We start from the raw sequence: 14,715 nt of genomic DNA on the forward strand, positions 1-14,715 counted from the left end.
AAAGAGCAATGGGTACAAGCACAGAGGAAAAAAGCACAGAGGAAAAAAAATGGAGATAGATTCAAGCACTATTCACCACCTCCTTCACCACTGCCAAGCTCAAACGTAAAGGTGAATTTTGATTCAACCACCCTACCGTTGCCATCTAGCCGGCAAACCTGTCCTGGGATATTCAGCCGACCGGGGCAATACCTCTAATTCAACGTCTCTTTGAAACCGAGCATATTGGTGCCCCGATCCTGGCCAGAATTCACATCCACAACTAAGGAATGGGAAAAGGCCTGGATGTACATCCAAGCACGGCCAGCTCTCTGAACCCCGCTCATGCTCGCGGAACCTTGTAGAGCAAGTATAGCTAATCTGCAATACCTCAATTGCCACCCGAGGCGGACCCGCTGCAACACCTCAGAGGACATAATTCGCCATCCGTTTCTCAATTGCCCTGAGCTGATAGAGAGCTGCATCAATACCCTTGCAAGCCCCCAGAATACACAGGTGCCGACTTTTAGGAGCCCTACACTTGAGAGTCTTACCCGGAGCTCCAACAGTGGTAAGACACGCGGCTCTTATCACTCTCGACTCCGAATTGTGGCAGATACGCCGGGACCGCATCGCATTCCGCTTTGATAATACCCGATTCACTTACAAGACCATCACCACACAGGCTAAACACAATAATAAAATGTCAGAGGATCTGGATATACGCGATCACGCAAGCGACAAGAATTCGAACAACTCCGGTGCAGGTGGTATACACAGAAGGTGTCGTTTGAAGGAGCTATTGGTGCCACGCCGACTATGGGATGATAGAATAACCCATTGCTTTCATTTACCCCTTTTTCACCTTTTTGCCTTCTTTGCATCTAAGGCTCCTTTTCTTTTACCTAGTCTTTGATGTTCACTGTCACCGCATCGCAGAACTGCAAATCTGCCTATACAATCGTCCTCATGATATCAATCAATGCAAATACCGCCTAGGCGTCCATCCAATCTTACTTTGTGCACTCGTTCGGGGTTTATTTTTTTGGATGCCATTAATTGTATTTTCAGTTACTTTTTTTTCATTCTTACTTAGCTCTTACCTCAATTGCTTGACTTTATTAATGCAAAATATTTATATTCTCTCCTAGGAATGTAAAACCAATATGATATAAATTTTCAATACTAAAAAATATTTAATTGAAAGATTTAGCGATATCTGAACAGGGAGAAATTGACTGAAAATCCAGGACGAAACTCTAGTTTTTATAAGGATGCCTCCAAATAATAAACCGTAATCCCGTTGTAAAACCGTCATGTCGTGCGAACTCTTTTATGCTTCTCTCAGCTTGTCTATCTCAATCTATTTCCCTCCCCCTTGTATATATTATGCATTTTCTTTCTATTACGTTATGGCGTAACTATTTTTCCCATATATTTTCTTCTCATTTCGCTGGTCTAAACACCCAAGCGAATCAGAAAATAGAATTCTTAGATGGTGTATCATGCAGCACAAGCCAGTAATAGCAAGAATTGCCTAACAAATTGACCAGTCCAGTCCTATCTGCCAGCAGGAAGGGATAGATATCATAGGACACATCTTATTTGGATGTGCAAGAATTGACCATATTTAAGAATGGTATGGTAGACTTCGTGTAATGATCCTATTTGAACACAAGATATACATCCCGATATACAAACAACGCTTCGAAAACCAAGAAGAAACATAAGAGCAAAGGAAAACACGTTTTCATGCCCCTACAAGATATCAGGATCCGGATCATATAAAAGAGTATGGTTTAAATAGTGATGAACAACCAAGGGCATGTTGATATCGTTTTCAAATGTATCCTCTATCCGAATCACTTCTTTGCAAGCAAATGACACTATGGGCACAAAGGAATAAGAACGAATTAGATTTCAAGCATAGATCCTTTCTTTTTTTTCTTATCTCTTGGTATCCTGTACTTAAAAACCCTGTCTTGCTGTGTTTTCTTTCATTTTTGTAATTTATTTTAAATAAAACAAGGACGCAAATACACCCAAAATGGGAAATAGAAACTGAAGTTGGAAGCGAAATCTTTGATGGTCTATGAGCAGGACTATCATATATGAAATTATGATTCAGTTCAGGGTTGCCTCCAGATATCAGACTAAAACTGTAAAAAAACTGACTTGCCTTAGGAGCTCTACCCATTCTCCTCTCTCAAATTTATTTCGTTTTCTTTTTAATTTTAATCTTAGACTTACATCAACTTCATTTATTCCTCTTACACTCTCCATCGTTATGTATTTTTAACAAAGGATCATGCCAATATTGGATTTTTAAAGTCATTTTATTTCCTCTTCTTTTTCTATTCTTTTCTTTAATTTTTTGGCTCTTTCCCTATTCCCTCTACTCATTTTAATGTAGGCTAGAAAATGTTGCCTGGATGATTATGGCGTAGAAGCTACCCTCCTCTTTATAGTAGAATAGGATATTTTGCAATAAAGATATTTTGTCAAAATAAAAACATCCTGAAGCCGAAGTATACCTGCTGCAACACCTCGAGAGACACAACTCTACACACATTCTTTGAATGCTCTGAATTTACGCCAATGTGGTAATGGGCAGTGTATACACCATTGCGAATCCTTAAACACCTAGATGCTAGCCGGTAAGAATCTCATAATAAGAGACTTACCTGAATTTTCAAATATTGTAATGCTTGTTGCTCAATTATATTGACTCGGCACTCTGGCAAACACACCAGCACCGCATTGAAACCCACTTTCATAGCATTCTGGCTTCTTCCGAGTCTCTCATTAGCCGGGCCAAATTCGATATCGAAGAGAATATAGGAACGGAATTGGTAAGAGCATGAAGTAGGCGTGAGAACGAACAATTCTAAAGCAGGCGGTGACAACAAGATGCGATGATAAATAAAGCACCTGATGAGGTGCTGTTTTGATATGAGTTAATAAATTCTCCATCGCCAATATCCCGGTATTTTATTTTACTAGTTTATGTAATTATTGCCATCAGGAAAAAGTAGACGATCATATCATCGAACAATGGGCGGAGAGATAGCTCGATGGGGAATACAGAAGCTACATCGACAGACACTCAAAAGCAAGGAGAAGCCCGTGGTTACAATATCATATATTCTTACTTTCCTACTATTTCTATCTCATTCATTTTCTCTTATTTTTCTCTCTCTCCCCAATTTTTTTCTTATTTTGTGATAAATTAAGATAAATCGTTGAAATCCTAGTGCTAATGAATGTTTGTTGGCTTCAAAATAAGAACCTAAAGGAAGATTTGAAAGAAGACCTTGAGGTGCTCACCAAAGGCAGAGAATCCTTCAACAACACATACAACGACGCAATGTATCTACAGCCGACCACAAAAACATAGTCACAGATGGATATATTTTGTTAAAATCAAATTATTTCAGTAGCTCCTTTCAAGGGAACACTGAAAATATGTTGAGAAAAATCTACAGCTCCACACTATATTCAGAGGTATATGCCACCCTGGCTTAAAGAAAGAAAACCGTTTTACCGGGGTACTGAATTTGAAAAAATGCATATCTATATTTTGCCGTTTTTTGGATTATGGTACCATTTTGATGTTTGAACGCTCTTTGTTCATATATTTGATATTATTCTCTCGCTTCTCGTTTATTAAAACGACTTAATCACTACTTGTGATTTTTAATCAAAAATTAAAATGAAGCCTCTTTCAAACGAGATTCGCGCTAGCATAATTCAGCTCGCAAAGGTGGGAAAATCTTCTTATCAAATCGCCAATGCGTTGGACATTCATTTCACTACAGCAGCCAAGATTGTAAGAGAAGAAGTAATGCGACGCCCCGATCTTAATAGACGACCCGCTGGCCGCCCTCGTATTTTGAGTAAGAGAGAAGAGAGAAAGATAGTGACATTGATGACATCGGGTCAGTGCAAAAACTCAACCGATGTGAGAAAATTTTTTAAAGAGGAATACAACAGAGAATTGACCGCTGATACCGTGAGAAGGGTAATCCAAAGAGAAGAAGTGCTGACTCGAGTGCTCCCAAAGAAACCTCTTCTCTCAGCTGCGCACCGTAGACGTCCCCTGGAGTTCGCGAGAAAGCATATAAATTGGACTGTGGAAGATTGGAAACGAGTAATGTTTTCCGATGAGACTAAATTAACGTTTACGAATTTAACAGGAAAGCAATACTACTACAAGCGCAAGGGAGAACCGCTTCGTAGTAGACATATCCAACCCACAATGAAACAGACAGGAAATGGAGTGATGGCGTGGAGTTGCGTTACTGATCATGGCGTGGGAAATCTGCACCGTATCGATGGGGCGCTCAACGCTGCACTATATTTTACCATCCTTTCTGAAGACTACCTAGGGTCTTTGAAGCATTATGGGATCAATAAGTCGAGAGTGATATTCCAGCATGACAATGATCCAAAGCACACCGCTAAAGTTACGAAAGAATGGTTGAATAACAATGGAATAAGCGTTCTAGAATGGCCCCCGCAGTCTCCCGATTTGAACATTATAGAGCATGTCTGGGGCGAGTTGAAGCGAAAGCTCAGTAACTATTCAAAAATGCCAAGGAATAAGGACGAAATATGGGAAAGAGCAGAAAAGGAGTGGAAAGAGATAGAGCCAGAATACATTAACAAGCTCTATGCAAGCACGCCAGAGAGGATCCGTGCTGCCGTTTCAGCCAAGGGAGGGCATACAAAGTATTAGTAAATAAACACACAAAATTCGATTTTTCAATAATGTACCTATAATTCAAAAAACAGCATAATGTAGTTATGCACATTTTTAAATTCAGTACCCCAGTGAACCAGTATTTCTCCTTTAGTCTAGGGTAGCATATACCTCTGTAACTAGTGTAGGGGTCGCGGTTTTATTTCAACATACTTTCACTGTTCCCTTGAAAGAGGTTATTGAAATATAGAGATTTTAACAAAATATATCGATTTGTGACTATGTTTTTGCGGTTGGCTGTAACAATTTGATCAGGCAAGCCCATGTTACAAAAGATACGGGGATAAATAAATAGATATCAAGGAACATGCCATCTCTGAGCTTCGTAGATTTTTGGATCTGATTATCTGGTCATTTTATGCAGGTTCTAGGATTCTCAACCGGTATGAAATCCCTGGGAATAACGAGGAAATGTAAGATAGAGTACTACAGGAATGCACGTTTCCACGCAAGATTATTAATCTGCAATATTAGCATTGTAGCAGTCGTGGAGTGTAGCTAAGAGCGTGAGGGCACCAGCTGCTAAGTTATTTTCTCTCCAATTAGTTTCTCATGGTCTACAAGCAGCTAAAATATATTTACTATATGATTTTCACACATTTCTACTTTCAGGCTAATTCATTTATCAACACTACATCACATTATTTGACATAGATTAATCATCTCCTTAACCTATGAGTTATACAGAGTAGAAATGAAAACTTGGTTTAAAACGGGAGATATCTAGTATTCATCAGTAAAGTATGTGGGGTGGTAGAAACTCATCATGTTAACTTTATGCTGAACATTATAAACTAATATGCCAGGATCTGTAAATACTATCCAGAATACATAGACGCATGCGAAAACTTAGATTAAGACTTAAGTTACCCTACTTATGTTTGTACATCTCTGGTTCGATTTTATTCTTTGCCATCTACTCCAATATGATATACACATAAGAATGGCGTCATTATTCCAATTTGCATCTATTCATAGATTTAACTTTGAAGGCATATAACATGGAATCCTGTCCCAATAAATAAGAATGATTATGCAGGATTCATTTTATAAGCGCCACTTCCTTGTGAGCACTATTTGGATATCGTTTTCATTTACATTTACAATGACTCTAATACACATTCAAAGGTCAATTTTAATGAGCTAGCAAAAAGTGGAACCGTGAGAAAAAACACAAGAAAAAACGCGGAGACAATTAATGGCATCTCTATTCTAAGTGTCGGACAGAGAGGAGCCAACTCCAAGCACTCTCTCTCAATATGGGAAGGATGCGATTGGTGGTACCAAAATTTGATACAAAAGCCGAAGAAGATTCTAGTACACCCTATTTTATGCTTAAGTGGAGACCCGAGCAGAGCAGCCCGATAGAAAATGGCCAATTTCAGAGTACTGAAAGCCGGTTGGCTAATAAGCAGACCATTGCTGGGTCTTGCTTAGCGGACAAGCAAATTCGAATAACTCTTGCTAATCATTACAAGGCTGACATCGCCGGAAAAACATAAATTTAAAAGACAGACGCGATGGTGACAGAGTGAAGAGCCGGGAACTTTCTTCGCAGTTCTTTCTCTCTGACTCCTCTTCTTTAAACACTGATGCTATGTCGATGGCAGGCGGACATCCTATGGTTTGTAATTCGAACTATGCCCACCAGCAATTGAATGACACTTCTCATTCTACAGCTGCACCAGACCCGGCATCCACCCACGATGTCTCCTCAAGGAAAATCCGAGCTAAATCGGAGGAATTCGCTGAGGATGGCGCCAGCATCATCAGGAGCGAGCGATCCACTGTGGTGTCCATGTATAATGAGAAGGCTGAGGACGCCTCGACTGTTATAAGTACAGAAGAGATTAAAGAGAATAAGATTAACAAAATTTTGGAGGAGGCCCATCCCATAGATCAGAATGCACAAGAGGATGTTTCAGCGTTAATAGATAGTCCTAGGGGATGGTTTGTGGTCCTTAGTGCTTTCCTAGCGTAAGTTTTGATATCCAGAATGCCTCCTTTCCCTAATGTACTACTATTCTTTCTTCCTATTTACCAGAAATGTATATTGCTTCGGATGTACATACTTATGGGTAGGTGTTATCTTGTCCATGTTTATTTTTGATGTTGCGTGTCAATTGGATGTGATACTCATTCTAGGCCATGTTGTCATAGGGGATATACCAAGAGCACTACCTCACAATTGTGTTTCCCGGAGAATACTCGACTCTCCAGATTTCTTTTGTCGGCTCTCTTGCAACTGCTCTACTGCTCTCTTTTGGAGTGTTCATAGAACCAATCATTCATCTACTAGGCCATAGAGGCACTGTCCTTTTGGGCGCATTCTTTTGTGTCGTAGGCTATATCCTTTGCAGTTTTGCGACCACGCTGTGGCAGATCTTTTTAACGCAAGGCTTAATCTTAGGCACAGGGTATTCCCTTGCATTCTTTCCCACCATCACTCTGCCGCCTCAGTAAGTAGGAAGCTGTTTTGCATATCCCTTGCCTCCCACCTGAAAGTGTCTCAACATCTTTTCCGTTAAAGGTGGTTTAACCGACGTCGCGGACTTGCCACCGGTATAGCAATGTCCGGAGGCGGAATAGGCGGCCTCGCCTTCTCCCCTCTAATACAAAGGATCATTGAACTCCATGGCTACCGTTGGTCGCTTCGCACGCTTGCCTTGATTGGTTTGATCTTGCTCTCTGTGTCCGCCTTCTTGGCTCGTCCCCTTAATGTACGGCCGCCAAAACGAAAGAAGGTGTTCGACTCGAAAGTAGTGGACAAAAAGGTTGGATTATTGTTGGGCATGGGATTTTTTGTGAGTTTTGGTGAGTACACACATCTTGAGGCTAGTCCAACCGGTGTTACTGACTTTGCAATGTCAATGAAGGGTTTATTGCGCCGTTTTTCTTTTTGAACGGATATTCCCAATTTATTGGGCTTTCACCGGCTCTGGCTGCAACGCTCACTGGCTGTATGAGCGGGGTTAATTCGGTTGCACGTATTCTAATCGGCTTCTTTGCTGATTACTTGTAAGTCGAGAATGGATAGGGTTGGGGGATGCAAATGTTCTAACGCATCCTGTTCTCATTATTTTTGTATAGCGGAAGAGTCAACGCACTCCTTTGGTGTAACTTTTTAGCCGGAGTAGTCACCATGCTTGTATGGCCTTTGTCCACGAATCTCAGTGTTTTGATCATCTTCGTCATTTTGTATGGGTCGTTTGGTGGAGGATATGCGTCGCTGCTTCCCGTGGTCATTGCGGATATTGTCCCGCGAGAGCATATCACAGCAAGTGTAGGGATGATATACTCTATTTCTTGCTTTGGATATCTGTTTGGCACGCCCATCGCAGGCGCCCTGTTGGATGCTAACGACAGGAAAAACTATGTGCCCGTTGCTGAGTACACGGGGAGTATGACATTGCTTGCCTCGTTTTTCTTACTGGCGCTCCGTCTAATGCTGGGGAAAAACATCTTCAAGAAGTTATAAAGGATAGAAAGGAAAAGGCACTACCGTGCACTAGATCTGGCCTCACTTTTATCTTATGCTGTGAATATAATTTTGGAATTCATTAATTAACTTATTATGTCGGTATTAATATATTGAATAATCTAAATAAAAATTAAATTGTCATGTCACGGCTGTGGTATTATGGTAGTGGATAAAAGGAATGTCGCATAGGGATTAATAAAGAAAATAACAAATGTGAACAATTTACAAAAGAAATCGACAATTAAACTAATATAAATATATATATACGGAAAAAAAAATAATCGCCATCTAATCGTGCGCTAAATGTACAGTGTTAGTTTTCTACCTTAACGAACAACATATCCCCATCCTCCAACTCAGATTTGGCGATCTCTAGGCTAGGATCCAGTCCCTCGCCCTCGAAGCTTAGAGAGACTCGCATAGAATCGGGTATTCCCTTTATCTGTATATATTTTCCTACAATGGCTCCCACCGTCGTATTCATTTTCACCTTGAGCTTGATGTCCTCACCGCCTTTGTCTCGGAGCTTGAGGATTCCCCAGTGTTCATTTCCTCTATTGCCTGTAGTGGCGGCGGATCCACCAACATTGTTTTGCTGAGGAAGACTATTCAACTCAGGCTGCTGAGGTTCATATCCGGCCTCGTTTTCGCGTGCAAACCGCTCCTCCAGATCTTTCATCTTCTGTTGCTGCATTATTTCGTAGATGTCTTTAAAAAATGCAACTAACATAGAATGCATAGATTTGAAAAATAGTCAAACTCACTTAGTTTTAGTAAAATAATGAAATAGTTCACACTAGGACCACATACACACTTCGACTTTCTCTGGCATGTCCAAGCTATCTGGCGTCCCACTCGAAAAAATCCTGGTACCTTGGTAGACGAGGACTATCTGCTCACGGGTCAAACCCATTCTTTCGCAATAGTTTGAATAGATTTTTTCAAATTGGTGATTCTAATCCCGAACAACACAGTGTCCATATAATTAAACCGTCCATAGGAATTAAAATGTATTTTTTATAAGACTTACCGAATAAACATAATATCTCACAGGCTTTAAAAGTTTGGGCATCCTAACCATTCGGTGCGGAAACATCGTTTGATAGTTGGCACTTGTGTTCTCGTTCATTATGACTTTGATCGAGATTTTCCGAGGATTTTTATTGTCATTATGAGCATGTAGTAATAAGTCCGAGTAGTTATTATTTTGAGAGGAGCCGGTCTCATCCTTATGTCTTCCTGTTGTCGGCGTCAAACCTCGCGTGGTTTCCGCTATCGAGAGTAATTCAGGATCGAGCTCAGAGGAGGGTAAGAAATCTAATTGACTGGGCGGGGCACTGGGTTCGAATTCGTTACTACTCGTACTGAATTGAGAGTCCAGTTTTGATCTAAAGGAATAAGGATGAGTATAGGGAGTACGCCGTATTTTTTTGAGAGCTATGCATATACCTGTAAAGTAGAAGGATAGTCTCCATTTGATCTTGTGATATTGCAGGAGGCGAGGGTACCAAGAGCTCTTGGTCATTTTCAACTTCAGCATTTGATAGGTCCATAGGTGGCGAATTTGGTTGATCCGTGGTCTCATCGCTATCATCTTCAATGGTGCTAAAAACGAAGATTCAAAATAAATTAGTCATTAATGACTGAATGAATAGAAAAGTCAATCCCACATTATATTCGCCGATTCAGTAACCTCTTCGCTATGACGAGCTCGCTTTGCTGTTTTGCCTTTATCCTCTTTTTCCCCTCCAGGCTGGACAGCATGTCTGCTTCGCTCATCTTCCTCATCTGACGAAGATATGACCAGATAATGCTTCGTCGCTGTAAATATCCGGAAAAGTTACTTTGTTAATTGTGTCCCTTATGCTGGCATGAGCCTATCATACCCACCTATACTTTTACCATCCGATTCGCGCCGAAATAGAGGATTGTGTGAGAAAAAAGCAAAATCGTCTTCTAACCGTGACGGTCGGGCTGCATCAGGAGATGCGGTCAGGTTGGAGTTGCTCGATTTGGAAGGCGTTCGCGTTAGTCGGCGTGGTTTTATTTTAGGACGATTAACAGATGATGTCTCGTCCAAGTCTGACATGACGGCGATATTTGTCTTGGAACACTGCTCAATAACAACTCTAGAAATCGGCTAGTGAGCTAATCAACGCTAATTGTAAAAGTGTGTCAAGACTCTAGATAGAAGTGTATTTGCTCATTGTGGCTTTGCAATTTTAAAAGGGAGTTTTGGAAGCGTTTCAAGAGACACAAAGGATGCATTGCCCAATTGATGTCCATTGTGCATAGTAAGCTCTTTACCCAGCATATTACCCAGCTGACACGCAGTATTTGGACATAGCACACCGAACACATCTCTCTTCCTTCTCTCTTGCGTCATGGTCGATAAAGCAGTGTCGAACATGGACAGACTTACTCAACTGCAAAATTCTATCGATCAAGTAATTGACTCCAATGTTTTTTTTTTTGAGTAATCCTAATACCAAGCTCCCTCATCCCTGTTAGTTAGCGCGTCAATTTATTGCCAGCATCTCCTATTTACATGACAAATCTTCCCTGGTGCAACTAAATCCATCCATTCCTGTTGATAGCTCTGGTAAGATCTGAGCTGTAGAAGGCAATATTTAGTGAGTGGAGAGAGGCTTATATGCTTCTATTTTCAGCAGGAACAAACCCTGATCCTTCCGAAGTCTTCAATCGTAATATTTCCACTTTTCTATGTTTTAATTTGCCAGCGCTTAATCTTGAGCTGTAGAAAATACCCGTGAGCTTGCCACCGACATTTGCAAAAAAGCAAAAGAGATCGATGCACTCATCGAGGCACTACCAGGCATTGACCGCACAGAGGCCGACCAAATTAAAATGCTGGAAGAGGTTGAAGCGCAGAACGTGGAAGCCAACCGGGAGCACCGAAAAGCAGTTGAGAGGGCAGGTGAGCAAACTTTGATAGAGGAATTCACGAATACCATGTTAAAAGTGGGAACCTATACTACTTCTTTGCGTAGAATCCCTTCTGAACCAGGTGACAACAGCGCTGCGTGCCATAGCAGACGACCAGAGCAAGTCGAGTCAGCAAGGGTTTGTATAGAATTGGGAATTCATCGTGCTATTTTTGTAAATAAATATACTGTCATGGATACAGCCCATCCCTCCGCATGTATGTATTTATTTCATATAATAACATTCGAAAGAAGAAGTAAAAGAGAAAAAGAGAAATGGAAACAGTTAAAAGAGAGAAAGAAAAACGAGAGCATGCAAAAGTTTTATATTTTTAATCTTTCTTCAAGTCCATCCGCTGTACTTCCACGCCGGACTTGGTGATCACGAAAATCTCCAAATAGTCACCGGTGTGAATGTCACGTTCTGTCGCGGAAGTGAAGGCATCCTTCACCACTTTAATCACCTCCTCTAGTGGCTGGAACCGAAACTGTGCCTGTTGATTCTTGAATCCGATACGGCTATCTAAGAATGGCTGAATTAAGGCCGACCCAGAGCCTCCAACCCGATAGTTTTCGCGCTCGTAGGAGCCCACAGGGTCAAAGCTGTAGACACAGCCTTTTCCCTCCTCATCAAGGCCCCCAAGAATATTGAAGCTGTAGTAAGGGAAGAATCGTTTGGAATAGGCCATAATCGAGAGAAGCTGAGCAAGGGCAGCCACCGACATTTCCTTATCATGAGTGTGCTTATACCACTATAAAAGAGGGAGAGTCCCATTCAGCCATCGAAAAAGGAAAAAAAAGTCATTATAATTCGTCTATGCTTGCCTCTAGTCGCTGGGTCACCCGTTTCGAAAGAGTGAGGCCATCGGCATAAAATCCATTCGTTGCCAGCACCGCCTTGTCTGACCTATTTAATAATAAAGCAGATTAAAAAAAATCAGTCAATTTTCATCAATCATGGAAACATGGGCGTTTCACTACGCACAGTTTGTATGCTCTGGGCTGATATCGGGAATTGATCAAGTAACCCTCACTCTGTCTTGTGTCGGCTGCAACAACGCAGTAATCTTCCCCAGCAATAGCGAGTGTGGTGCCACCATTGTCGGTGTAGGGATTAAATCGGTGCTCAATGGGAGCAGTGGTCGGGTGTTCTGTAATGGAGGTCATGGTTTCCAGGGATTTGAGTTGGGTTGATACTAGAGAAATAACGCGCAACTTATTTTTTTCGAGTTGGATAGGGTGACGAATACGAATACGAATGTCGTGAAATTTGTACGCGTCATCAGCCCTCTAGAGAAGCCGACCTTGATATCGAGTAGTCTTTGTCTCTTTTTCGCGATTAGTTGAACACACACCACCTAGAAAAACAATGCACAAATTTGTCTCCCGCTATACAGCGCCTTCAACGTACATTAATTGCGACGAGTTCAATGCTGAATTTGATGCCGCAAAAGAATTCAGCATCCCGACGTTTACGATCCCTAACGTCCATAACGTAGTAGATTGCGATTTATTTACTACTCTAACCCTCGCTAACTCATTTTCCCTTATAGCCTGTCAATTTTCTGAAGACATATACCTCAGAGAATGCCAACCCTCAGATTCGGATTCAGCACGGTACCACTACCCTTGCCTTTGTATTCCAAGGAGGCGTAATCGTCGCAGTAGATTCGCGTGCCTCGGCTGGAGCGACCATTGCATCGCAAACCGTCAAAAAGGTCATTGAAATTAATCCTTATCTTCTTGGCACTTTGGCTGGCGGTGCTGCGGATTGTCAGTTTTGGGAGCGGGAGCTGGGCAGACAGTGCAGACTGTTTGAGTTGAGGAACAGAGAGAGGATTTCTGTTGCCGCGGCTTCTAAACTGCTAGCAAACATGGTTTATTCCTACAAGGGAATGGGGCTTTCTATGGTAATGCTTATTCTATTGCCGTTGCTTCGGATGATTCGAATCCTCATTCTATACAATTTAGGGTACCATGTTGGCCGGTTGGGACAAATCGGGGCCTAATCTTTTCTACATCGACTCTGACGGAACTCGTCTCAAGGGTGATCTGTTCTCGGTTGGTTCAGGTTCTACTTTCGCTTATGGTGTGCTAGACAGCCAGTATGACTACGACCTCTCGGTGGCGGATGCGATTGACTTGGCTCGACGATCGATCTATCATGCTACTCACCGGGATTCTTACTCTGGAGGCGTAGTGAATTGTAAGAGGAGCCTTTTTTTCGGAGGAGTATGTGAATTGTTTTGCGCTAATTCCTATTCAATACTTCTATAGTGTACCATGTCAAGGAAGACGGATGGGTGTTCATTGACCAGCGGGATGTATCTGACTTGCACTATGAGTATCAAGATCAGCCAAAACCGCGTCTTTCTTAAGTCACTCTGTTGCTGATATATATACTTTTGTTCTGTACATTTTCTCTCTGCTCTCCGATAAGTATTAATTGAGATTTTTTTTTCACTGAATAAATACACGACTATTCAATGTTACAATCGCTGGCCATTGCTTGGGAGAACAAGCTTGAAAGCAAGCACATTAAAGAGCGTTGCAATAATGTTTGTCTCTAACGAAGGTTTACAAAGCTCGAATACACGAGCTTCTCTTTCATTCAGAAATACAAAACTTGACTATACAAGGGTGTATAGGAGTGACCCTTATTTCCAATCCACAATAATCCATGCCGATCTGTTGTTAAAACGAAGTGAGCATAAACATGCGTAGTGAAAATAGTGATTAAGTGCGTTGGAAGATATCATGAGTAAGGAGAGTTTTAAACCCCACCTAAATCTTTGGAGTGTAAAATATCCTCCTATCGTTGGAGTAAATGGCTTTCACAGCATTCAGATAATCTGAATGCTGTTCCTATTTTAAACCTGGCGTATTAGGGGGTTTGTGGATGACACAGGTTAAAGCTGATGTTGCTGGGATATTTTGGTTGCGCAAGCACTGTATCAGAAGCAACCTATGTTCTTTTTCTCAAGGGAGATGTGGGTACCCTAGAGAAGAGAGAAGAATAGAATAAAGGAGGTTCTATTGTCCATACAAAATGGGAAAATAGAGACGGGTGGTTCTAGACATTGCCTAAGCTATCAGAAAGCACATACTGCAGGTGTGAAATGAGAAAGAGACATTAAGAAGAAAAAAAATACGAAGAACAAAAGACTAAGTGAAAGCATAATAGAAATTGAGGAGAGGCAATACATTAGAGGTGACGGACGGCTTGGCCCCATCACTATCTATTTTGCGTTGGGCTTTGTCCTTGACTGCTGCACCTGGTCTGTCTTTCGCGCTTCATTCTTCTTTGCCGCAGCAAAGTTCTCACGGAAAGGGGCAGGAGGCGAGTAGCTGCACACCGGCGTCACTATGGAGGGGTCCTCGCTAATGAGGTTGGGGACGCGGCGAAGCATGGAAGTGTCGATGATAAAAGGCTTGGGCATGGCGGGCGGAGGTAGCTTGCAGTAGAGAGATGGGAGAAGAGGCAAGTATTATAAGTAAGTGTACATTAAATGACAGGATGGCAGGAGCCAAGGCGGTGGATTGTGAGA

The 14,715-nt window shown here is 41.7% G+C and overlaps 8 protein-coding genes across 8 annotated transcripts; 4 read left to right on the forward strand and 4 right to left on the reverse strand.

Moving 5' to 3' along the window:
• Positions 1–68: 68 nt before the first annotated feature.
• Positions 69–1,065, reverse strand: VTP21DRAFT_6209 (uncharacterized protein; the record flags this gene model as incomplete). Its single annotated transcript, XM_069396814.1, has 4 exons — positions 69–163; positions 218–471; positions 534–665; positions 1,055–1,065. The coding sequence occupies 4 exons, from the start codon at positions 1,063–1,065 to the stop codon at positions 69–71; spliced, it is 492 nt and encodes a 163-aa protein (XP_069247094.1).
• Positions 1,066–3,691: 2,626 nt separating this feature from the next.
• On the forward strand, positions 3,692–4,845 carry VTP21DRAFT_6210 (uncharacterized protein; the record flags this gene model as incomplete). Its single annotated transcript, XM_069396816.1, has 2 exons — positions 3,692–4,716; positions 4,806–4,845. 2 exons carry the CDS (start codon positions 3,692–3,694, stop codon positions 4,843–4,845), a joined length of 1,065 nt encoding a protein of 354 aa, XP_069247095.1.
• A 1,493-nt stretch (positions 4,846–6,338) lies between these two features.
• Positions 6,339–8,219, forward strand: VTP21DRAFT_6211 (uncharacterized protein; the record flags this gene model as incomplete). Its single annotated transcript, XM_069396817.1, has 6 exons — positions 6,339–6,718; positions 6,786–6,819; positions 6,902–7,200; positions 7,272–7,555; positions 7,618–7,759; positions 7,832–8,219. The coding sequence occupies 6 exons, from the start codon at positions 6,339–6,341 to the stop codon at positions 8,217–8,219; spliced, it is 1,527 nt and encodes a 508-aa protein (XP_069247096.1).
• Positions 8,220–8,535: 316 nt separating this feature from the next.
• On the reverse strand, positions 8,536–10,311 carry VTP21DRAFT_6212 (uncharacterized protein; the record flags this gene model as incomplete). Its single annotated transcript, XM_069396818.1, has 6 exons — positions 8,536–8,945; positions 9,033–9,177; positions 9,253–9,610; positions 9,672–9,827; positions 9,893–10,043; positions 10,113–10,311. 6 exons carry the CDS (start codon positions 10,309–10,311, stop codon positions 8,536–8,538), a joined length of 1,419 nt encoding a protein of 472 aa, XP_069247097.1.
• Positions 10,312–10,606: 295 nt separating this feature from the next.
• Positions 10,607–11,316, forward strand: VTP21DRAFT_6213 (uncharacterized protein; the record flags this gene model as incomplete). The annotated part of the gene is made up of 5 exons (XM_069396819.1): positions 10,607–10,669; positions 10,734–10,824; positions 10,892–10,927; positions 10,984–11,160; positions 11,234–11,316. The coding sequence occupies 5 exons, from the start codon at positions 10,607–10,609 to the stop codon at positions 11,314–11,316; spliced, it is 450 nt and encodes a 149-aa protein (XP_069247098.1).
• A 183-nt stretch (positions 11,317–11,499) lies between these two features.
• Positions 11,500–12,334, reverse strand: VTP21DRAFT_6214 (uncharacterized protein; the record flags this gene model as incomplete). Its single annotated transcript, XM_069396820.1, has 3 exons — positions 11,500–11,919; positions 11,993–12,074; positions 12,153–12,334. The coding sequence occupies 3 exons, from the start codon at positions 12,332–12,334 to the stop codon at positions 11,500–11,502; spliced, it is 684 nt and encodes a 227-aa protein (XP_069247099.1).
• A 202-nt stretch (positions 12,335–12,536) lies between these two features.
• VTP21DRAFT_6215 (uncharacterized protein) lies at positions 12,537–13,545 on the forward strand (the record flags this gene model as incomplete). Its single annotated transcript, XM_069396821.1, has 4 exons — positions 12,537–12,662; positions 12,721–13,077; positions 13,139–13,373; positions 13,445–13,545. 4 exons carry the CDS (start codon positions 12,537–12,539, stop codon positions 13,543–13,545), a joined length of 819 nt encoding a protein of 272 aa, XP_069247100.1.
• An 861-nt stretch (positions 13,546–14,406) lies between these two features.
• On the reverse strand, positions 14,407–14,607 carry VTP21DRAFT_6216 (uncharacterized protein; the record flags this gene model as incomplete). Its single annotated transcript, XM_069396822.1, has 1 exon — positions 14,407–14,607. The coding sequence occupies one exon, from the start codon at positions 14,605–14,607 to the stop codon at positions 14,407–14,409; it is 201 nt and encodes a 66-aa protein (XP_069247101.1).
• Positions 14,608–14,715: the final 108 nt, after the last annotated feature.

Source organism: Calcarisporiella thermophila (assembly GCF_041956535.1).
Source record: "Calcarisporiella thermophila strain CBS 279.70 unplaced genomic scaffold VTP21scaffold_26, whole genome shotgun sequence".
Classification (NCBI taxonomy): Eukaryota; Fungi; Calcarisporiellomycota; class Calcarisporiellomycetes; order Calcarisporiellales; family Calcarisporiellaceae; genus Calcarisporiella; species Calcarisporiella thermophila.